The sequence below is a fragment of the Corapipo altera genome, unplaced genomic scaffold, assembly GCF_003945725.1.
Source record: "Corapipo altera isolate COAL_440 unplaced genomic scaffold, ASM394572v1 77b, whole genome shotgun sequence".
Classification (NCBI taxonomy): domain Eukaryota; kingdom Metazoa; phylum Chordata; class Aves; order Passeriformes; family Pipridae; genus Corapipo; species Corapipo altera.
Genome location: NW_020884933.1, coordinates 2,322,285 through 2,346,579, shown reverse-complemented (window position 1 = coordinate 2,346,579; position 24,295 = coordinate 2,322,285). Strand labels below are relative to the sequence as shown.

The window sequence follows — 24,295 nt, the reverse complement described above, 5'->3', positions numbered from 1 at the left end:
CCTTGAGATGAAAGTGCATATTTTATTGGTTTCATGTTGAGTTTATTGCCTGTATAAAGGCCAAATAACCTTTACTGGCTGCATCACTGAATATTTCTGCATTTTTAGACTGAGAGTGACACGCTTCTGCTGTGTTTTCTTGCCCTCTTTGACCGTGAGTGAGTCATTTCACTGTTCTGTCCCTCAAATTCAGGATAAGGAGGACACCTGGCTCTGTGCTGATGGGAGATGTTTTCATATTTGTGAAACGTTTGAAAACTGTTTGTAAAATATTGTGTTCATGTAGATATATTCATAATAATTACGCTGCAATTATGATGAACATGTGTTAATAATTAATATTATTAATTATAATATTAACACTTATATCTGTGTGCTTTATGAGTCCTTCAGACATAGATATGACACTTGCAGATATTTTTAAAAAGCATCTTCCTGGAGATAATTCCCTGATGGGAAGTGCTGTCGTGTTGGCTCCCTGAAGGGGTGTCTTTTCTCTGTTTCATGGCTTGGTTTCTAACGAGAGCTGCACAGCTGGAGACTCAGTAACTAACTGAATAATCCAAAATTGGTGCCTTCGGGGAGTGCCCCAGAATGTGCAACGTCTTGTTTCTGCATCAGGAATTGTCTGCAGAAGGAATTTGATAGAAATTCCCTGAAGTGATTTTCGGAGCTGACGTGGGGTATTGCAGCATTTAGCCCTTTTTCCAGACTGAGATTCAGTACATTTTTAGGCAGTGACCACTCGTTCTTGATGCCAAAAATGCACTTGACACTTGTAACTGATGCACTTTCCAGCAGTGAAGCTTTGCTGGTGGGTCTGTGCACCGGGTTGCAGGTTTTTGGCTGAATTTCCAAGATACAACTGCAATCATTTTCTGTCTGCAGGTAGAGTCAATCACGGTGATGGAGCTTTGCTGACATGTCGCTAATGAGGGAATGTATTTTTAACTATATTTTCTTGGAGATTTTTGATGTTTTTGTGGTTTTTTTTTCTCTGATGGGATTTTGTTTAATCTTTAGTGCTTTTTATTTGTTACAGAGATCCGTGCCCAATTGGTAGAGCAGCTGAAATGCCTTGACCAACAGTGTGAGCTTCGGGTCCAGCTACTGCAGGACTTGCAGGATTTCTTCCGCAAGAAGGCAGAGATTGAGATGGATTACTCAAGGAATTTGGAGAAGTTGGCTGAGAGATTCCTGGCTAAAACTAGGAGCACCAAAGACCAGCAATTCAAGTAGAGTATTTGCCTTTTGTTTTTGCCCTTTTTTCCTCTCCCTCCTCCCTCCCCCAGGAGATTTGATTGCAAGGATAGGAATGGGAAAGAGAGTTGATCTAGTGAATGTAGGTACCAGCCCTGCTGTGAATGTCAGAGCCAAATGTTTCCCAGGTTTGGGTTGAACACAGAACCCATTCCATGTTCCTGGATGCTTATTTCAGTTATTCCTGGTAGGTCAAATGCTGTCAGTAGGGAATGAAATGGTAAAAATTGGCATGTCTAAAAGGAATCATTTTCTTGGGGAAGGTGGGCAAAGCTGTGCACCACGTTTGGGGGACAAAGCCAGGATTTCCTTCAGTGCCGGTGGCTTTGGTCTGGTTTTTTTGGGTTTTTTTATGGGTAACTGTTTCCAATCTGTTTTATGCTGTCAGCTCTCTGTTTTCAATATCCCACACATACTCAGTGTGGGAGTTGAGTGTTGTATCTCTGCTACTATCACTTCAAACAGTAGAGAAACGAGGCCAGGAGTACTCCTGAGTCCAACAGAGCTGTGCCACTGGGGGCAGGGGAATCCCAAGGTACTAAGCTGATGGGACTCAGTTAAAATTTAAAGATGTCCTCATTGACAATTAATTTTTCCCCTGCTTGAAGCATGAAGCCAAGTGGATCTGACTGTATTGCTGTGGTTGTTCCTGGTTTTTGGTTTTTCCCCACTTATCTGAGTTGGGATGACTAACATGTGGAGGAACGTGGGTTTCATGGACTCTGGTCTTTCTGATTTACTCCTGACTCCTGCCAGGAGGTGCTTTTCCCAGGAAAGGGGGGGATGTAGGAGAGGACCTGTGGATGAAGAAGGGGCTGGTGCAGAGCCACCAGCCCGGCGAGGAGGCGACCGGCGCGGAGCTCCCGGGGTTGACATCTGGGCAGAGCAGCACGGGGCTTGTTGGGTTTTGTTGTCAGGGCAGCAGCTGGGGAAAAACACGGAGCCTAAAGCAGCCTTGGGACCTGAATCATTTCTGCTTTGGACAGATCGGGCTGAGAGGATCCATCTGGGTCTGCCCCCGCCCAAAATGCGGCGTCACTTCGAGCATTGTTTGGGTCGGGCTGTTCCCCGGGTTTTGTGTTTGGTTGTTGCTGTGTTTGCAGGGATGTGGGGATACAGCAGCAGCTTTCCTGCTCCACCAGCAGCTCCTCTTGTGGAAGCCATTAAGGAGGCACCATTTTAGTTTCCTCTCTAAAGTGCAGCTTTGATGTCGTTTAATTTAGTTCTCCTTTAAAACACACATTGTGCTGCGTTGTTGGGAAAGCCTGACTGCCCAGCAGAGCTGTTTGACAGGCTGGAGAAGAGTTATTCTGCTTATCTATAGACCTGTCATTGTCTGAAGCGTTTTTTCTTTTCCTCTCCAGTGCAAATGTTGTTACAATCATAAGCTTGTGTGTATTCTGCACATGCCTTTAAGATGGCACTAAAGAGATTATGCCTTGAACTGTAATTTTCCTTTGCATTATGATTGATCTTTTCAGTTGATTTTGTTGTTGTTCCTGGTGAAAATTGAGGTGATTTCCTTTATATTACATGGTGTGAAACATCCCATAGAAACGCTTTTATATCCAGCTTCCAGTGTTGGGAAAGTTCCTATTTGGAGATTTAGAGTGAATGTATAATGTGGAAGTTTTGACTGTAGTCAGACAGACTCCTACATGGTGTCATACTTCATGTGAATTAATACTTCATCCTGGCTGTGATACTGCAGGGTTTTAAATTTATTTTTTTTTTTTCTCTAATGCAGTTTCCTTATTGACCCCTGCCCTGTTTTTTGAGCTGTTTGTCTTTCAGATAAGATTTACAAAGTTGTACCTGGACAAAACTGACCTCAGATATCCCAGCTGTGGAGCATAACCTGAATTGGAGTGGTGATTTTGTCAGCACATAAAACCTTAGCTTGAATTTCTGAATTAAATGTCAATGCTTTTCTGGTCAAGTGCAGGGCATTGCCCAAAATGCTCTGAAAGCTGTTCCTGAGCATTGACTTCAGTTTGCAGGGAAAGAACTGATGCTGCTCAGGCTCCTCATTTCACTCACATTAAGGAGCAGAAAAATGACAGAAAAATACCTTGCTCTTGGAATATGTTACCCCTGCAAAGTCTGAGTCCCAAGTGTATGAGTTGTTAAGTTGGTCAAGAGTTGGAATAAGAGAAAAAAAACAATTCTATGAGCAATACTGGCCACAGCAGTGGCACAGGTCAAGCTGTCTGTCCTGGGCACCTCCATCTAGGACTTGTCTGGTCACTTGTCTGCTGTCTGCGACAGTCAGAGTTGTGTCAGAATACCACAGGGATCAGTGAGGAAGCAATTCCAGTTATAATTACCTCTCCCCACCACTGCCCTGTCTGAGCTGGGGAGACTATCTTGGCTGGTATCTCCTCTGGAGATGCTGAAGCTGTAATCTCCTTGGGAAGCCCCCAGAAGCCCGTTTGATCAAAGGCAGCCATCAGATCTCTCCTCCTCGGGAGCCTGGGATTACATGTCTGTGAGAGGAGCCCTGGGCTGTAATTGCCTGGCTCTGACCCTATAAATACCCAGTAATAGGCTCCTCTCCCCATAACCTGGCAATTATGTCGGAAGGTACCGTATCATTCAGGGCCTGCTCCCCGTGTCACTGGCCCTTTTTAGATCCCATGACACACACTCAGGGAGGGAATCTGCCAGGCACTTACCCTGTAATTTGCATGTGCTTTCATACTCAACAGCTATTATGTAATTGCCGAGTTGCTCCCGACTGTGATCGTTTAAGGGAACGCTGTCAAGGGCAGGAGGCTTCAGGCTGACCCTTGAAATTGGATTGTGTGGCTTCCTCCAGCAGCTGGAAAAAGGAACAGGCTTCAAGGAAAGAGCAGGGGAAAGGGCAGGCTGCTGGGGGGGTTCTCCCAAAGGCTTTGCGTGGGGTTTGTTTTCCTGCCTCGGAGGGGGAGCTGGTCAGGTGGGCACGTTTGCACAGAATCCCAGAATGAATTGGGTGGGAAGGGACCTCAAAGATCATCTTGTCCCCTTGCCATGGGCAGGGACACCTTCCACTAGCCCAGGTTGTTGTTACAAGCCCCATCCAACCTGGCCTTGGACACTCCCAGGGATGGGGCAGCCACAGCTTCTCTGGGCAACCTGTGCCAGGGCCTCCCCACCCTCACAGGGAAGAGTTTCTTCCTCATATCCAACCTAAACCTACTCTCTGTCACTTTGAAGCCATTCCCCCTTGTCCTGTCATTCCAAGCCCTTGTAAATAGTTCCTCTCCACCTTTCTTCTCAGCTCCTGCAGGTATGGAAGGGCACAGTTAGGTCACCCTGAAGCTTTTCTCCTCCAGGCTGAACAAATCCAATTTTTCTGTCCTTGTAGGAGTATTTTCCATATGGGTTCTGAAGTGTAGGTGGTTGGGTCTTGACAGCAAACTCTGCATAGCTGGGGCTGGACTGAAAGGGTGTTTGCACAGTGCTCAGCTTGAAGCTTCACTGGGGCATCTTAAATGATTTACAGAGGTAGGTGTGTGTTATTCTCATCTGAGATGTCTGAAGAAGGGGAACAGATTGATTTAGCCAAGGTGACATACGAGTTGATGGCAGTTGGATATATCCCAGGTTTTACTTGCTTTTAACTCTCCACCGTGGCTGTTAGACCTCACTTTGCCTATTCTCTTCTAAAAATGTGTTTTTTTCAGTCAGAACAGGCTATGAAAGAGTCATACACAATGTATATAGGTAAATAGGAGTGGCACAAGGAGTGGAGGAAAAAAAAGGCATTTTATAGCCCAAGTCTTCTAACTCTGGTTGTTACAAGAGCTTGGTGGTCACAGGTTTGGTGTAGTCATTGCTCCTTAAATATCTGCCTGACTAAGGTGTGTGGCAGGTAAATCAGAGCATCCACCTCACAGGTGTCTCTTGGGTCTGGGGGGGTCTCTTCTTGACTTCTAGCCCCTGAGAAAGGCTCTGTCCCACTCCAGTGAGACCCTGGGACCTTCAGCTCCAGCCTTCAGTCCTCCTGTTTCACATGATTTTTGTCCTAGAGGCATCTGACTATTCAAAAAGCATAAAAACCGTGGCAAATCTTGAGTGATTCCTTTCAAGAGAGAAAATGGGAAAGAAAAAAAAAGCAACAGAAAAAGGAAAAAAAAAAAAGTGAAAAGACAGTGCTATTTTAAGGCCATATTTTAAATCAAGATAATCTTTGGAAGCAGGACACTGAGTAGCAATTGTCAGCTGGAGAGCTGAATGTCCAGGATATCCCAGCATGAAATTCAGATGGCTTTCTGGCAGCCTTTGCCTTGAAGTAGAAGATGCAGAATAAGTCTGGCAACCTTCAGGCTGAGCACTTGTAAACAACAGATGTTCATAACTGGAATCTTTTGGAAGAGAAGGGCAGGGAGCAGCATGGATGTCCATGCTTGTAATTCTCAAAATTTGCAGTTAACGCTGAGCTGCGTCAGGGAAAATCAGAGCTCGAGCTGAATGAGCGGCTTGCAGAGAAGTTCAGCTTTAATTTTCCTTAAAAGCCAAATGATTTCTTCAAATCAAAGATGATACAGGCTGTGAGGGAGGTATTGACAGAAGCATTTGGGTCACTTGGACTTCAATTACATTATCATCGTCATGATAATGTTTATAATAATAATAATGATGATGATGATAATAAAAAACATTGTCATAGGCTATTTTGACCTGTGATTCTTTTTGATGAAGCTGAGTCCTGCACGTTTTTGCCCGAGTCTGTCAAGTACCAGCGTTTGGGAGGTTTTTCTAAGCATGAAACATTCATTTATTCAGTGACCTCCTTGAATGCAGAGAGCCAGGGAGACGTGACCAGGGAAAATGGATGTAAAGCCTCAGGGGGGGATTTCTGTGCTGCTTTTCATCATATCAGTGATCCCAGTCTCGCCCTGTGTTGCTTGGTGTGATTGCAGCCACTGTTGCCAGAGCAGAAAATTCAGAGAGGTTTGAAATAGTGTTTACAGCAACAATTAAATCTCTGCTCTGCCCCTTGGCCTGGCTCCAGCTCAGATGATTTGCAGGGTGGACTGTTTTGGGATGTGTTTTGGGTCTGGAAGTATCCATTGAACACCCCTAGGGAGCAGGTCCTGAAAATTTTGGGGAGGTGGAACAAGAAACTTCCAATGTCATGTGTTACCACCAGGAGACTTGTTTTAAAAACATCATTCGCAGGAAGGGTTGTTGGGAACTGATGGGGAAATTGGTTCAAATGGAAAGAGGGGAAGTATGTGTTGGATGTACAGAAGAAATCCTTCCCTGGGAGGGTAGGGAGGCCCTGGCACAGGTTGCCCAGAGAAGCTGTGGCTGCCCCGTCCCTGGGAGTGTCCCAGGCCAGGTTGGACAGGGCTTGGAGCAACCCGGGCTAGTGGAAGGTGTCCCTCCCCATGGCAGGGGGTGGGACTGGATGAGCTTTAAGGTCCCTTCCAACCTAAACCATTCAGGGATTCTGTGTTCATTCATTTAAGTGTTTATTTAGTAATATTTTAGCTCTCATCTAATTCATTCCCTTGTCTGGTGCTCCTTATGGAAACCAACATTCCTATTCCTGATTTGTGGATGTGGTTTTTAAATTTTTCAAATTTTTAATCACTTTTTTTTTTATTTTTTTTGTTTACTTGTTTTGGTTTTTTTTTTATCTATTTTGTATTTTCTGCTGTTACTTTGCAGTGCCCAACTCTGTGTCACTGTCGTCTGTCTCTCTCTCTCCTGCTTGCCTTAAAGCAGACAAATCTTGGCTTGTCTGCAAGGTCCTTGTATGAATGAGTAATTTAATTAAGACATTTCAGATATTTGAGGCTCAGCCTTCCCTTCTGATCTTTTGAGACCAGCTGAAAACTTTGAAGTGGAAGTTGCACAGGACCCGATCAAGATAACGCCCGAGAAACCACAGAGCTTCATACTTTGTGGTTCCCTAAAAATCTGTGCACAACTTCCTCTTCCTGCTCCCAAACACCCCTGATTGCTGTGATCTGGTGTAATTTAGGCTAACCTAAATAAACTCTCCAGATTCACTATCATCACACCATCTTTATGTGAGTATAAATAGTACTTGAAATAAACCTGGATCTTGGCGTCTTCCTCCTCCTCCTCTTTCTTCTCCTCGTCCCCTTCACGGGGTGGGGGGAGTTTGACTCCAATACTCATTGTGAATGTGAGGTTGCCAGCACTTTGGGAAAATTCGTATCCAAGTCCTAAAGTTTTGGGTTGATCTCATCAGTTTTTATCACTTCAGGGTGAACACTGACTCCGTCATCCTGCGGAATGTGTGGAAATGGAGCTTGTTCTTGGTCGTACCCAAGCGGTCCCTGTTGCATATTTTCCTTCCCCTTTTCACCCCTCCTCTGTGGTGACATGAAACTGGAAGCAGAGTGTATTTGCCAGCTCCTTTGAGGATTCAAATGGTTAATGAAAATCACAATTTGCCTCTCTGCCATCTGCTCGTGGTTACGATTGAAAAGGGTTTGCTGTAAACAGTTGTAGAACTTCTGCTCCGTGTTGTGAAAACTGTGGCCACGTTCCACCCCAGGAAATGCTGCAGTTTTAGAGGTCCTTTAAGCTGTGTGGAGTTCTAAAGGCTTCTTTAAAGGTCTGAAGTAAGTCAGTGCCTCTTTCCTTTTCCATTTCATTCCTGCCTTTCTCTGCTTTTTGCTGGGAAAATCATCACTAGCAAATAACGGGGAGGTTTTGTCTCCCTTGTAAAAAAAGCTTGTCATGGAGACATCAAACCTGTTCAACAGCAAAGGACCGTTTCAAGGAGGGCACTGAAGGGTTTAGTGAACCCATCAGACACCGGGAAATTAAAGGAATTTAAATGAAAAACCTCGAAATGTGCAGAGCTGTGGCTGCCTGGGGTTGAGCTCCGGGTGCGGCGCTCGCGGCGCATCCCAAGGTGACAATCCCCGCCGCGGATTGGAAACATGTGGGGTTGGGATTATTTTTTTCCTGCACGATGGCCTTTCATGTGTAACCACATGGAGTGTGTCAACAACCCATCTGGCGCCATTAGACCCCAGTGATTTTACTCACCAGGCTTTTCATGGGCTCCTGGTATTCCTGCTATGTGCTGCCTTAGAATAGCTCGGGGTGTTGTGGCAGGGCAGGCTGGACAGCTGGGAATTGGCCAGTTAACTGTTGCATCTCTTCTGGTTCCCCCTGGTGCTTCAGTTTGCTTTGGGAAGCAAGGCCCTTGGACCTGCTCTCTGCTCCTTTCCATGCTTTCTCTTCCGTGGTCATAACTCGTGGTCCTTGAGGCTCTCAGCTCTTCCAAGCTGCTCGTGGTGGGGTTGGACTGACAGTCCATTAGGGATGTTGAGGCAGGATTTTGAACAGCTAGAACAGTGTCAGCTGGTGGAGAGTTTGAGCTTTTTGTTCCTAAGTTTCATTCCCAATCTCTTTATGGTCGTTGGTTGGTTTTTCACTTGTAGGTCTGCCAGCTGTAGAGAGCAAACACTGACTGAGTCAGTGGGTAAAGTGCTGTGACATCATTGGTGTAAAGGAGCAAACCAGCCAGCTTTTACTATCTTATAGTCCTGTCCTTCATAAACTTTTCTTTATATTCTTTCTTCTACTTGAACCACAGGTTGTTGGCAGGGTTGGTGGCTCTTCATTTGGCCTGTACACCTCTGACCCAGCACTGCTCCTTGGAGAAGCTCCTCCTGGAGATGCTGTTTCTCCTCCTGCCCTATTTTTAGTGGAAGAAAAAACTCTTAATGTGTTCATTACCTTCCCTTGTGGTGGCAGCTCTTATCTCTATCTCAGCAGGCTCAGAGCACGTGGCTCCTGCTCTGCTTTGCTCATCACTTTGGCTGCAGCCTGGTCAGCACCCAAAGATTCCCAATTCTATTATGTAGCTCTCACAGTCACTAATTAGCTCTGTGGCACATTAAGAAAACGAGCATTATGCTGCAAACACTGGCTGCAGATGAGGGGCAGCTATTTGATTTACAAGGCTCAACATCTGCAAGTCTGAACCTTGTACAGTTCTGCAGTTGGATCATTCCATCTGGGTTTGTACCTGTAGTGCAGGACACTGGAATACAAAGGAAAATACTACCTCTAAATTAAATCTGTGCCTTCTCATGTTTATTTTATTTTATTTTTTTTTTTTTTTTACTCAAAAAGCCCAGAGTCCTTTTTATATCCCCTCCCACTACACACACACTCCAAACATTGAAGCAGTTGAGAATCACAGGCTGCAGTCATTCCTGAGCTTTTAATTTTATTTTTTTTTTTAGAAAAAAAGCATTGAGCTCAGCCCTTCTGAACTGTTCTTCTTTATCTAAAATTATCCATATTGCACCACAAATCCAAGCGCTGATGTCATGAGAAGGGTAATGAAAGTCTGCCCTGGCTTAGTTTTCCTATTTTCCCAATGTCAGACATTTCTTGCAGCAGAGATTGCTGTCCTTTCAAGTGCAGAATATTCCCTTTCCAATGGAAATTAAACCACATTTCTTTTTAAGAGGAAAGAAATCCGATACAGTCACGTACAACAATCAAGGAGAGCTTTGGCTTTGCACCACAGATCTGACTTAGTCTTTTCTAAATAAATGTTATTGTACTGTAAATGAATGATAAACAGACCTGGGGAGAAGTAAGTGATGATTTTAAGGCTCCACCTGGACGTGCCAGTTCCAAGCATTGCTGGAGCACCTCATATGATCCCTGCTCACCTCCCTGCTTTTATCTGGGATAAAATGGTGCCCCCAAAAAATGACTTACTCCTTTCAGCAGATGAAATGCTGATCCAAAGAAACTGAGGTTCCTCTCATCTCCCTTTGTATTGCTTATTTGCAGGGTGCATCAGCTGTAATAAGGTGGAGAGGGTTCAAAGATGAGAAAATAAAGCTGCTTGTGCGAGTGTTTCTGTCTCTTTGGCTCGGGACAGATAGAGATGCTTTCACATAATTGGGTTTGTACATGAAACACAACATTTTGTCTCCCATGCAGATGCTTATTTAGCCAACTGGGTGCTTGAAATCTTTTTATTGTGGTTAAGACACAAGTGCTCGAGACAGGACTGTGAAACCTGTTGTCAGACACCGGAGCCACCGCTCTCCCTCGGGCACTGATTTATGCACAAAATCCTGGATTCAGAGGGAAAAATTAAAGCCTGCATTTGGCACACTGCAGCCTGCATTTGCAGGATCTGTTTGCTGGGGGGACAAAAGCCCAATGGCCACGGGAATGGAGGGAGATGCAGCTGAGAGTGTGTTTTCTGTGTTTTCCTCTCCTCTCCCTCAGCAAATCCATCCATCCCATGGCTGGATCTCCAGCATTTACAGACACAGAACATCACGAACAGAATCGTTGTGTTCACCTCAGGTGAGTCCTACCCAATTTTTTCTGTTTTGTGCCCTTTCTAGGAAGGATCAGAACGTGCTGTCGCCAGTGAACTGCTGGAACCTGCTGCTCAATCAGGTGAAGAGGGAGAGCAGGGACCACACCACCCTCAGTGACATCTATCTCAACAACATCATCCCCCGCTTTGTGCAGGTCAGCGAGGACTCAGGACGCCTCTTCAAGAAGGTATCTGAGACTTCTTTGTTTGGTTCTTCTAAAATACCCTTCCAGCTCTTACTTCTAGTGCACTGATTTATTGTTGCCTGTCCTGAACACCTGAGGTTTCAATTTTTTCAGTAACTTTATTCTTCTAGTATTTTAGGATTTTCCCAGATGAGACCAGCTGAGATTTGTTGGTCTAAATTCAGGCCGTGGTTTTTTTTTTTTTTCCTCTTAACCTGCTCATGGTTTCATATGGATGTTGAAACTTTAATTAAATGAACAGAAGTGCTTCAGGTCTTCAGCTCTGAACGTAGTCAAGAACAACTCTCAAAAGGCAGAATTACATCTGCCATGGAGGAGAAATTGCTGTTAAAAATTAGGGAGAATTCCTGCTATGCCGGACAATAAAAGGGTATATTGTCATTCTCTGGAAAAAGGAAAAGATGTAATTGAAGTCTCTTTTGTTTGCCTTCTCCCCTTTCTCTCCCCTTGATTTCCACCTGGGAAGAAAGGTGGGACAGTGTGGGAGGGTTTTGCTATTAAGAATCTGTTCTTCCAGTTAAAGAAACACGATATGGAAGCTTTGAAACTCCTGTTCCTTGGTCTCTGCAGAGATTTGCCAGTCGCTGGAACATCTGCTGCTTAACATGTTGAAATCATTGCAGCTCTTAACTTTGAAAGCCATTTCTCTGCCCCCACCCCCTTGCAATGTGTCATGAGCTCGGGGAGTTTTATTTCTACTCTTGCAAGGCCTGGAGAAGGGAAAGAGTGTTGAGATATTTCTTAACCTCTCCCTGTTGCCCGAACTGCTGGAGGAAGTCTATAAAATGCAGTTTGTTCAGGCTGCTAGAAAATGAGCAGTGCTCAATATTGTGTGAGATATTTCGTGTCAAGATGCACTTGAAGGAGCAGCATCTCTGTGTTACCTGGAGAGCAGGATGAATTTGCTCTGTTGCAGCAGGTTTTTGTGTGTGGTGTGATTTCTAGGGGAGAATGAAAATCAGTGCAAGTGCACTGTGGTGTTCCTTTTCCTCTGCCTATTCCCTGAGTTTTTAATGGAGTATGAAAAATACATTCAGCTGTTACACTCTGTTTCTCTTACACTTCTTTATTTTTAAGTCATTGCCCAAGCAGAGGAGGGATCTTTCTCATTTTCAAGTAACGTCACACTGAGGCCTTTTTGACCTTTTAAAACTTTCTGGTAATTACATTATGGTTGATTAGATACTTACACGGGATTATTGAATGGCAGTTACTCTTCAATTCCTCTAATCCCTCCAAAGGAGAAGTAATCTCCCCACAGAATTTCAACAAGGGCTGTGCTTGAGCAAAGTGGCCTGGAAAATGCCTTGGCAAAGTGGAACATGGAAATGGATATTATCCCACTTTGGCTGGCAACTGGCATCTTCATTTTCAGCCCTTTTATAAAAACAGGGCAAACCCGTGGTTATGCTTTATTTTGGGCTGCAGGACTGGAATAAAAACAAATAAATAACTGATCAGCAACAAAATACACCTCTGGTTTCTTTCTCACAGACCGAGGGCAAGCTCCATATTTATAATTTGAGCAAACAAAAGGCACTTGTTAATAAATCCCAGCTACTTGTTGCCTGACTGTTTGCCAGGAATATCACGTTGGCTGAAGGCCAAAGCAGGTATTTGATTACTATTCCACTTGTGCTGGGTGGTTAAAAACAAAAATTGCATTCTCTCTTATCTGGTAGCAGCTGATAAATAGAGAAATTTGGCTGAACTTGGATCTGCTGCTGCTTGTGCTTTTTCACTGGAATCTCTTCCCTTCCTGAGCTGTGAGAAGCAGCAGGAATTGGTACAAAAGGTACTGCAGGCTAGAAAACAGATGAGGTGTGTGGTTAAAATATTGCAAATCAGCTTAATAATCCATGGATTTAAAGAATTGTTACCTATATAGGAAACTCTTCTGCAGCATGTTTGTAATATATCCCAAAAGCAGCACAGTTGTTGGAATATCTCTGGACCATGAGCAGACAAATGGTACCTTTTCCACCTTTTCCTGGGTGAAAAAACAGGGACAAGTGGATCAAGTCACTTCTCCAGGGTTGTTCACTCAGGCTGCCTTTCTGATCAGTGTCTGTAGGTATTGATGGGGAATTATTCAGTGGCTTGGCTGGATATTTAGGAGTAACATGTATTTTTGTGCCTCTACAACCACATCAGCCCAAAGGGAAACTACTCCTGTTGATGAGGAATCGCTGAAGAACTTTCTCTTCCCTCTCCCCTTAGGATCTCCCATCCTTTTTTGAACTTTTGAGGCATCCTTTCCTATTTTTCAGTGGAGAAGAGCTGCTGTAGTGTGTGACAGCTCAGAAAGCTGAGCTCTTTTTCTCTGCCTTGAAGCAGATGGAGTTTATACAGGAGCTGCATGGAAAATAAAGCCACTGTGCCTCGCTGCAAACCCTCCCACAGAGCTGGGCAAGGCAGATCTGGAGGTCTTGATCAAAACCCAAATAAGAGCGAGTTCCAGGGGCATAGCTGGATGAATGTGCTGCTGCAGCTCAGAAAATTTTATGTGGCTTCTCCACAGACCTAATTAGCCAGGCCATGGCAGTGAAATAACTGGCTGTGTTGCTTCTGAGACCGGAGTTTCCTGCCTCTCCTGTGCCAGGCAGTCGTTCCAGCTCATTCTCTGGTTCTGCACCATCTCCTCTCTGCTCCAACCATGCACTGCAGTTTAATGAAGTGCAGCCTCAGCTCAGGTGCTGTCAGGGCACTCAGGTTTAGTTTAACACAGGAGCTTATTTTTTTCTGTTTTCCAGTGAAAATCGTAGCTGTTGGAATTGTGGTGCCAGTCTTGCTGCTGGTTTGGGAGCTCCCTGCCCTTGTTTCATGGAGACTCCTTGTTAAAAACAAGGACACTTCATTATTTTAGAGTCTGAGAAATGTTCTTTTTTCACACTCCTCTTTAGAAAACAGCTTCTGAAAGAGTTATATGTGTGTCTGGCTGATTGCAGGTGCTCTGGTAACTTATATTTATGAACTTCTCACTGGGTTGTCAATAATGCTATGAAATATGGAGAGGAGAGCAGAACAGGGATCCTCCTCTGCTGAGGGCAGTGGAAATCGAATCCTGGGGCACAAGATCCTTTTCTTGGGCCATTTGCAACTCAGAGCTTCCTCTCATCAGTGTTTTGTGTCATGCTGGGGTGGAGCAGGTGAGCAGGGGAAAAAAGGATGTGCTCAAGGTCCCTTTTGTTGCTCATCTCTTGAGCTGCTGTATCTCACCCTGTGTGAAGTGGAGAGCTTTTTCAAAGGGAATCTGAGTGCAGTGTGCAGCTGTAATCCAACCTGAGGGCAACAAAGGGCCTGGGTGGGTGTGATAAGGTCTGTGCTGGGAAGGAAATGCATCCTCATGGCGGAGGGGATGCTGGTGGTGGGAGCTGGAGCAGCACAGAGCCTGAGGTGGGAACACCAGGCCCTTCTCCCTGGCCAGAAGAACATCAGCAGTGGTGGCAGCGTGTGGGGTTTGACTCTTCCAGTGAGTGGGATGGAGAATCCTCAGGCTGAGGTTCTCATGTGCTCCCCCTGGACCCCTCAGACCACTCTGCAGAGGGCACAGCAGAGCTTGGCTGGGTCTGTCTTAAAATCATTGAACCCCCCAGATTCCAGCAGTGGTGCCTGCACTGCACACAGGTTTGCAAAGGCTTTGTGTTGGCAGTGTTTGGATGTCCTGGGAAGCCTGCATGGTCTGTGGCTGTGTCTCCCAGTGTTCCTGTCCCTGTGTTGTGATGAGATCCCTCTCCAGGGCTGTGTGACGACGTGGAGGGTCCCGATTGTTTGGGTGTTGGATGGAAGCCTGGCAGCCACTTCAAAGGTATCTGTGCTGATAAGAGGAGCTGTGTTTGCTGCCAAAACCAGCACTGAAGTGGTGCTGGATGAACAGTGTGTGTCAGCCCCTTTCTTCCTGCCCCTGGCATTTGTTTATTCCTTGGTTACCTCTCCCTGCAGAACCTTTCCATGGCTGAGCACTGTCTGCACCAAATGTGGGTTTATATATAATTGGATAATAAATTATGTGCTACAGGTTTATATCTTGTTGGGAACTCGCAACCTGAGCTGTAGGAATTCTTGGAGCACTGTACTTTTCCGTGCCCTTTGTTTTGTGCTGAGGAAACTCTTTTAGGTGTCAGTCAGAGATGCTGTTGGTCAGGGACTTGCTGCTCCAGCAGTCCTGCAGATGAATCCTGGTGGGATCTGGGATTTCTCTGACCCCATGGACAGTGTCAGTGCAATTCTGTGCTACTGCAAAGAAAAAGAAGATAAATGGTGAAATAACCACCTTCTCCAGCAAATAAAACCAGGGAATCGTCCAAATAACAGATAGTTACACCTTGGGAAGGGGGTAATATTTTCTTGTTTGTGCAGCAGTTAATGATTTAGCCCTGGGTTTTGTGCAAGGCTGAAGTTCCAAGCCCGTGTGCCACCGGCGTTGCTATTCCAGTCACCTCTCCCTCTCCTGGAAGATGATCCTGCTTTGATGTCTGTTCTCCTTTTCATTCCTTCATCTCCTTTTGTGGAGAGCACTCCTTTGATTTCCTCCTGCTTATCCTCCTTCAGCGTGGCCCTTTTATTTATTTATTTCAATATTTCTTTATGTCTTTATTTATATATATATATCTATATATATAGATGTATAGATATAAAATATTTTCCTTTTTGAGCTGATTCCCACTTTGATTTCCCCTTTTCCCTCTATCCCCCTGCCACCCTCTCTATTTAATGTGACCCTTCATTTCTCTGCACAGTACAACCTTTCTGTTTCTTGCATGGTTATCAGGTTCTCTTTTGCCTCCAGATGTATCTTTTGAGTGGGATCCCTTGGGATTATTTATACATGTATAGCCTTTTGAGCAGTAGTCTCTTTAATTTGGTATCTTTAATCACTCTTTCTCTGTTGTCTCTTTGAGGTTTCCCTAGAAGCAGCATGATAACCTTGTTCAAATTTAAGGAAAAAAAAAATAGCTTTTTTTAAAAGAACAGACTGTGGAAGCTTCAGCCACTTGGAGTAGTTCATGAACAAACTGATTTTTTTTTTTTTTTAAGTTTGACAGATTTTTACATAACAAAACTGTGAAGTAATTGGGAAGCGTTAGTAGGCAGAAAGGCAGATTTATTCAGTGTATGCATGAGTTGGTGTGTGGAGGGACCTCAGGACAGGCAGTGCCCCTGAGCAGAGCCAGGTGCCATCTCAGCATCTGCCTGCCCTGCTGGTACCTGTCCCTCCCTCAGGGTTGGTCCTGCTGTGTTCAAAACACATATTTTTTTAGCTGGAAAAGCTCCCAGGGATGTTGGGAGCAGTGACCCTTCCCTGCTCTCTGCCTGCTCCGGGTGGATGCATCCTCTCCCTGCAGAGAATCTTACCTTGAGAGCTCGGCATTCCTTTGCACTGTTGTATCCCCTTAATTGGGGATATTTATTTATGGGGAGAAGAAAAAAAAACCCTGTGTGGAATCAAGAAAACAAAACCGAGGGTTTAAAATTCGCTTCCCATTTAACACCTTTGATCATGTTAAAAAAACCCCAGTTTATCTCCTACTACACTGCAGGCTGTTTGATGTGAAATGGAAAATCCACAATGAATTGGTTAAAAGCCTTGCAGTAATCAAGGAAGAAGAATTATTAATTCTCTTAGGGGTCTGTGCTTGCAATGACCTACTTTACAGCTGCAGCGTGTCTCTTGCTGCCTTGGTACCAGAATATGACAAATCTCCAAGTACTCCACACGTGGGAGAGCCAGGCACATGAAAGAAATGTGCTGCTTGAAATGCTGGGCATTTGTAAAAGTATTTTTTCCCTAACAGTGGAAAAATGCAAATATGCAAATGCCACAAGTGAAACCCTGAGGTGCAGAGTTGGTACCTTCGTGCTCCATCCCTGCTTGTATCCTTATCCTCTGCATCTTCCTCTGCCTTGGGGGCCTCAGGAAATAGTGATGAGTTCTTACTCTTTCCCCAAAATCTGAAGAGGACACAGAGGCCTCTTGTGAAATGGCACCACCTGATCCCTCACCGGGGAAATGAAATCTCCCCCTTTTCCGACCTGCTTATTTTTAGAACAAGTGGGAATGGGGGAAGGGAGAGGGAGGGAAATAATTCCTGTGCTGCTCTTATCTGAGCTAACAGTGCATAAATTTCCTGCTGAGGTAGAGATTTGATTCCCCCACCTGTAATGGGAGGGGATGGCTCCTGTTCCACTGCCCAGCGATGCCATCAGAGCCTGGTGCCCAGGGATGCACTGAACTCCAGAGGCTGCAGCTGGAGCAGTTTTCCTGCATATGTGACAGGCTAAAAATCATAGAATCATAGACTGTCTCAAATTGGAAGGGACCCCAGGGATCATCAAATCCATTACAAGAGCTTGGAGTGACAGGACAAGGGGGAATGGCTTAAAGCTGAAAAAGAGTAGGTTTAGATGGGATATTAAGGAGAAGTCCCTTCCCTGGGAGGGTGGGGAGGCCCTGGCACAGTTGCCCAGAGAAGCTGTGGCTGCTCCATCCCTGAGTGTCCAAGGCCAGGTTGGATGGGTCTTGGAGCAACCTGGGCTAGTGGAAGGTGTCCTTGCCCATGGCAGGGGGTGGAACAAGGTAATTTTTAAGGTCTGTTGCAACCCAAACCATTCCATGATTCTGTGGTAAGTCCAAATGTCACTGCTGGTTATGGATTGAGCAAGGAATATGCTTTATTTGGTCCTGTTTTTTGTGCAAGTAGTCCATGGCTATTACATTTTATTCCTGATTTCCTCTGTGCTTACCCTGTCCTTCACTGCACCAGTGGGATCACCTTGAGGTGGGAAAATCCAGGTCAGGCAGGAAGGAGGTGACACCGCAGGGACACTCCAGGTCATTCCTGTGACTGATCCCTCCAGTCACTTTTTCCTAGAGATACATCACAGCAGTTTGGAAAAAAAAAGGATATTAGGGGATGTTGGTAGCACAAAGCTGCCCTGCAGAGCATTAAAATTACTCCAATATGTTCCAGGACTCCACCATTGCCACCTCCAGAAGCCCTTTTCACATGTGGCTTGTCCAAGGAGGGCAAATTTAGCTGGTTTTTCAGCAGGAATGAAAACTCTCGGCCATAAAATTGCCTGGTTTGTTGGGATTGAGCACCTGGAGCCCAAAATTCCATAGGATCAGCACAGAATTCTGAGGAAAAAAAACCCAGGGAAATAGGGAATGGGGCTGTTGGGAAGCTGCTCTCTGAGCCCAGAGGATGGGAGGCAGTGGTGTGACGTGGTTCCATGTAGGAATGGCTTTCCAGAGGGCAGGATTCTGCTGTTAAGAAGGAAAATTCCTTCTTGCTGACATAGTGGTGAAACAAATCACTGGTGAAATGGTGGAGAAAACTAGATAATAGCAACTCTTATTTAAATATGACTGGCCGGGGCATAATGGATCATTAAACTGGAAAGTGATGATCTGTCACCCAAAATATGCATTTGTATTGTGTGACACAGGGTTTGTTTTCTTAGCTTTTCTGTAGATTCTGGAGAGTTGGAAGCTTTGGGAGAAGTTGTTACAGAATTCCTGGTCTGTAGGGCCACGTGAGAGTGGCTAAGCAATTTATCCATAAAAATTGTGGGAGAAATTTGCCCAGGATTCAGGCAGGTCACAGCCCTCAGTGAGGGTACATCCTCATAAAATAAGGGATATATTTATAACATAGGGGTTGGGCTGATGTTGATGATGGAGACTTGACACAGTGAAGCTGGTTGACTGTTTAGATGAGAGCATGGAGGTGATAAATCATATTTACTGCTGCATGCAAATGAATTACAGGCAGGATTGATTAATAAGAGGAAAAATCACTATCATCACCTGTAAAGAATTCTGAACTTTAATTACCAAATTCTGTTTAAGTGCTACATGGATCCTGCTAGATTTTACCTTCCAAGCCTTCTCTTTAACAATCTTCATTAGCAGAATTTAACTAGTGCATAATGAATACCCTGTGTTGTAACATGGATTTAGACAGGATTTAAAAGGATCTTGCACTGCTGCACGTTTCCTCACTGGTTACAGCAAAATTCATTCCCAGCTCCCACTGTTGATTCAAAAAACATGGGAATATTTAGTGTTTATCCTCCACCTATGTACATTTAATTATTGCTTTTTATAAGATGTAGGGAGCTGATCTTGTTAGGGAGCAGCTCAGAATCAGCAGGTTTGGGTTCCCTGTCACCGTCCGACATCATTTGAGGCGACATAATCAGATAAAATCTCTTATCTGGGTGCTGTTACACATTCACCCACCAATGGTTGGAGTCCTGGTGTTGAGTTTGTGGGGAAAGCACCTCGTGAGCTGCACGGAATGTTTGTTTTGAAACCGCCCCATCTCTTTCTATCAGATCTGGAACCGACAGTTCCCGAGGCTCGAGATCCGGGGCACGAAATGTTGCCGGCATTCCTTCGCTCCCAGATTTATTATCCCCCCGGAATATTTTGAAGCTGAAGTCGTTAATGTTTGGTGGAATGCGGAACAGCCAAGCCAGTCCTGCAGTAGATCCCAAAAAACATCTTGATTAAATTAGAGGGGAGGTGGAGGGGAGGGAGGGCTGGAACAAAGAGGCCGTTGAGGAGCTGGCACGGGGTGCTGGGAATTTATGTGGCAGCAACCTACAGCTCTGCACATGGGGCAGATACACCCTGTGGTAACAAAGGAGTAGTGTGCATGTGTGTGTGTGTGTTTGTGTGTGCACACACGCGCTCAGAGCAGCTTCTTTGGGCTGCAGGAAAGGCTCGAGAGGGGCAATTTGAGAGGAACGTGCTGAGGAAGCAGGTTTGCACTGCTGTCACCATCCTGGAATGACTTCCTTGGGTGCTGCTGATTATTTTCCTGATTTTCAGGGAAAGGGCAGCCTGTGGTTGTCACCACTCATTGCACACCTTGGCACAGCACAGGTGAGGAGGTGCTGGTGCCCCACTCTCCCCCTTCCCCATTCTCATGGGCTCCTGTGCTGTGCCATGTTCCAGGAGCATCAGTGATGATCCAACTGGATCATCTCCCAAATCGAGAGCAGAAGGATTTAGCCCTGATGGGACAAGGAGACAAGGTTTGTGGGGACCTCCCCTCCCCACACACACAGTTTATTAGTAGAGCCAGTTAGATAAGATTTTGTTGCACAAGCCCTTTCAGGGAGGTGCAGATAGACTCTGGTTGTAGGTAGAGCCGAACATGGATAAATAATAATAAAACTGATCAGATTTGCCTTCATTTATTGCTTTTTCCTGGAAGATTGTTTACAAACTGACTTATTTAAGCTCTGTCTGCCTTTGCAAAACATACAGAATAATAGAGAACAACAAAGGATTTGATGCTGAAATAGAAATTGGTACTGGAGACGTTGGCAACTGCAAAGACTGTGGGTTCTGTTTCCTTGACATGCATTTTCTTTGTAAATCCTTGCCACATTCTACCATGATTCTGGAATCTCTCATGCCTGTATGACAAGGGTTGGGATCAGCAACCTGGGATCTAGCTGCACTTTGAACTCCATGGGAAGTCAGGGAAGTTCTCTCTGTGCATCACCTTCGCCTCCCTCTACAGCACTCGAGCAACAACTTCTTTCCCATTTTCTTCTGACTTTCCCAAGGAAACCCTTCTGGTTCCTCGAATGTATTTTCGTTTATCACCAGCTCAGCTTTTTTCCCTCCTAAACCTTTTTCTTTTGGTGGAATCAGTGCAGGGAACAGCATTACATTAACAGTGCTCATTGCACAGCTCTTGTTTTCGTGGCACCTATGATCTATCTCACCTTCATCTTAATGGAAGGTTTTTTCCAGTCCAGCAATCCAGCAGCTTCTTTCTTGATTGCTCATTTGGAAGCACAAAGAGTTTTGTGTTTTGACAATTTGGCACTTGCGTGTCTCCTTTTCTTCTTCAACCCCGAATATACATTAAAATATTCATTTTAATCTATTTCGCATAATTGATGCTTCAGCAGTTTGTGCAGTGAATGAGCAATTTTATGCAAGAAATAAGCAAATGGGCTGAAAAGAGCCTGGTGAAAGGCAGATGATTGGGCCAGTCCAGGCAGTTCCACCAGCACAGTGGAGCGTGTTGCTCAAAAGCTCCTTCTGTGTGAAAAGTTCAGTGCTCAGGGCGTTTAAAACAGACCCAGCCAGTCACTTCCATTAATCATCTCCACGTTGAGAAAAAGGCAGTCAGAAAACCCTTGTGACCCACATCACTGCAGGGATGAGCAGCAGCTTCAGCTTTTTTTCCTGCTTTCGGAGATGGAAAAAACTGTAGATTCATTTCTGCCAACTCCCTTGGGGATTGGGAACCACCAGCTTCTCACTTTTCTTTAGATTAAAGACTCCTCAGAAAAAAAAGCAGGATGCTTTCCTTTGTCAGCATTTGTGTCAGATGCTTTTTTTTTTTTCCAGTAGCACCTGGGGAGCAGGGTTAGGAATGTGGGACTGAAATATATGGAAAAGGCAAAGGATTGGACCTTGGATACTCGTGCATCCCATTGTGCTGGGGAAACAATCTGGATAAAACAACCATCATCTCAGAAACCCACTCTGAGCACTGCTGAACTGGACAGTGTTCAGAAGAGAATAATTTAGATTTAAATTATATGAACTCTCTCTTTTGGCTTTTACATTTATCAGTATGGTCTTGGTTTTTTTTTTCCTCATGGCTTAACACTATCTTGACTTCCAAGGCAACAATGTTGGTTTAAGTGTGGGTTTGTCCACTCTGCCTCTTTATCTTTTTCTTTTCCTGAACTTTGTAGGCATAAATAATCTTGAACTTATCAAATTTGCTGCCCCAGTAGATATTAAACACTTCTAACACGCAGAGCTTGAAGGGTCAGTCACGCAAACGCTGCCTTAGTGGGTAGTGAGTGAGTAAAATGTCTAAACTGAGTAATATTCTTCTTACATGCTGACTTCCTTACCCTGCATTTCTTCAGCTTCCATACCAAGCTGTCCTGTATCCATAGTCTTGCTTGATCCTGCTAAAATTGTTGGATCTGTGTGTTTCCTTTGAAAATCCCAAGTTCTCTGGCCGTTTCCATCTCCATGCAGCAAAGCTTTTCTTTCTGCGCTTATACAACATTTCAGTTTATTAATACTCTTGGTGCAACGTGACCCTAAGTGGCTCTGGGCTGGGCAGTTTATTGGATTTGCCAGCATAGATAGTGGTGCTTAATTGGGCCTAAATTATTTGTGGGTGCTCCGTGTTCGCTTCCTCCTCCTCTTTTCCGTCTTCCCCAATTAACTTTCATTTCTCTCTTCTCTTGCAGAGCAAGGAAGTGGGATTGCAGCTCCAGGAAGACTTGATGAAGGTCTTGAATGAACTCTACACGGTAAATCAAACTGACTCCTTGGCATCTTTTCAGGCACAAGGGAAGTGTTTGGGTTCTCCCACCAACACTGATAAACGTCTGCAGTCCCTGCAGTTTGAGGCACCTCGTGTTCACCACCTACAGAGCACCATAAATCCCACTTTTTCCCTCTGTCCCTGTGTTGTTTCAGCTCTGTGAGTGTTTGCTCCAGGGAGATCACACCTTCTCCTTCGCTGCAGTGATAGTTTTAAATTAAGAAGAGTCAGAGAGAGTAGAATTATATCTAAATATGCTAAAACCCTTCAGTTTTGTGTGGTGTGAGCAGACAGAAGGCAGCACAGGGGGGGACCCACTGTGTGTGTTTGTTCCTCAACCCTCAGCAAAGCAGTTCCCCTTAGAGTAATAAGAGTTTTCCATCTGTGCTTTTTTTTTTGGATCTCAGTAAATCCACTGGAGGCACCAAGGAAGGAGGAGGGATGTGTTCCTGGGAGCTCATGTGCTGTGTGGGGGTTTTTCTTCTCACATTGATAAATGGGAAATCCTGTTGCTGGATGAGATTTTTGCTCTCTGCAGCTGTTGCTGAGCTAGTTCTCTTTTAAAAGCAGAACTTACATGTGGTTTAGTGGCTCAAAATGTCCTTTTATTTTGTGCTTCCTTAATGATATGCAGGGTCATGACACGGAGGTACAAGTTCTGTCCTTCCTTCTTTCAAAAGATGATCTGGGGATGTTCCTCAAGCCATGGCACATCAACCCTGTGATGAAATTCAGTAAAAATATCAATGTTACAATATTTATGGGGTATCCCTGCAATTTCCTACATCAATAAAATGTTCCATTACAATTTGTTACAGTTACAGCATTGAAACCAAATATTCAGATAATAATAATAATAATAATCAGCACTGCCTACTCCAGAAATTGTTTTCTATTTGAGGACTTAATCTGATACAACTTTTGAGTCATGTCCCTGGATGGGATCTTAGGGAAGAACTCGGCTCTGTTTCTAACCACAGACTTTCAGGAACTGAGATTTCTTTCTGATCCAAGTTGACCTGGCACTGAAGGGGCTGCTTCCTGGAGTTTCATAGATGTGGGTAATAATTCCTGTGTGCCAGGCTCTGACAGGTCATTCAGCCAAATACTGAGTCCTGGTAGTTTCTGTGACCGTGGAAGGAAGATCTTCCAGAATTCAGCCTTTGAAAAATGAAGAATTGTAGGGTACTGACCTTTCTGATGTCAATGTTAGGAACTTGAAATCTGTTTATTCCTTCCTTCTGCTGCAAAATTTGAAGTTGCCCCTTCACCAGAAAAATTCTTTTCCTTTGAAAAAGCCACTTCTGATCAACATTAAAAGACCATTTCTTGCTGGACTCAAAACAACCCCAGCAGTGATTAAATTCAGTGCTACTTTCTAGAAATGTTTCCACTTCTTGTCCTGCTGGGTCTCTGTTTTTAACTGGATGTGGCACAAGATGCTGATCAACCAAAGGCTGAGCTTGATGATCTCGGAGGTCTTTTCCAGCCTAAATCATGTTGTGATTCTGCACCCAAAGCCTTGGCAGGATCCCTGTTTTCAGGCAAAATGGATATGGGCGAATTCTTTACTCTCCCTGTGCCAACAAAACACAGAGGGGTTGTTACAGCCTGTAATTTTTTTCTTGCCCTGAATTGTCCCGTGCCCTCAGCAGACTCCAGTGAGTCACCAGTGACCCCAGCAGCAGACTGGGGTGGGCAGTGGGATGAAACCATTCCAATCCTCATTTCTCCTCCTGCTTCTCTTGCTCTCTGCCAGCTCCACTCTCAGTGACAGAGGGAAAAGAAGCTACTTGGAATCAATTATTATAAATGCCTGCTTTATAGTCTGAGCGTATGGGGGAGCTGGGAGTGCGTGTGTGTAAATTATTCAGCACGTCTCTCCAACACTGGCTGCATTCACAGTCCCTTTCATGTTTAAATCCAGTGTCTCTCTGTAGCTGAGAACCTTTGCTGATCACTGCAGAGGCAGAGCTTGCGTCCTGCTTACGTAGAACTGTGTCATGTTATGGTACAAAACAGGTATAAACAGATTTTCCTCTGAAATCAAGACCCCACTTGCATAAAAAAATTGATTTATTTGGGGTGACTTTGTGCAACTGTGCTTTTTTTTTTTTTTTTCCCCCCCATGAGAGTTACATCATGATGTTTGTTTTGGTGTGTGCTTCAAA

At 44.7% G+C, this 24,295-nt stretch overlaps 1 protein-coding gene across 4 annotated transcripts in view; it reads left to right on the top strand.

Moving 5' to 3' along the window:
- SRGAP2 (SLIT-ROBO Rho GTPase activating protein 2) overlaps positions 1-24,295 on the top strand; it is a 108,047-nt gene that overhangs the window by 35,147 nt on the left and 48,605 nt on the right. For all 4 annotated transcript variants that reach the window (XM_027659783.1, XM_027659781.1, XM_027659782.1 and 1 more), the window contains exons 3-5: positions 1,043-1,235; positions 10,620-10,782; positions 22,048-22,110. In XM_027659783.1, coding sequence (XP_027515584.1) covers positions 1,043-1,235; positions 10,620-10,782; positions 22,048-22,110 — 419 coding nt within the window. The remainder of the gene's footprint in view (positions 1-1,042; positions 1,236-10,619; positions 10,783-22,047; positions 22,111-24,295) is intronic.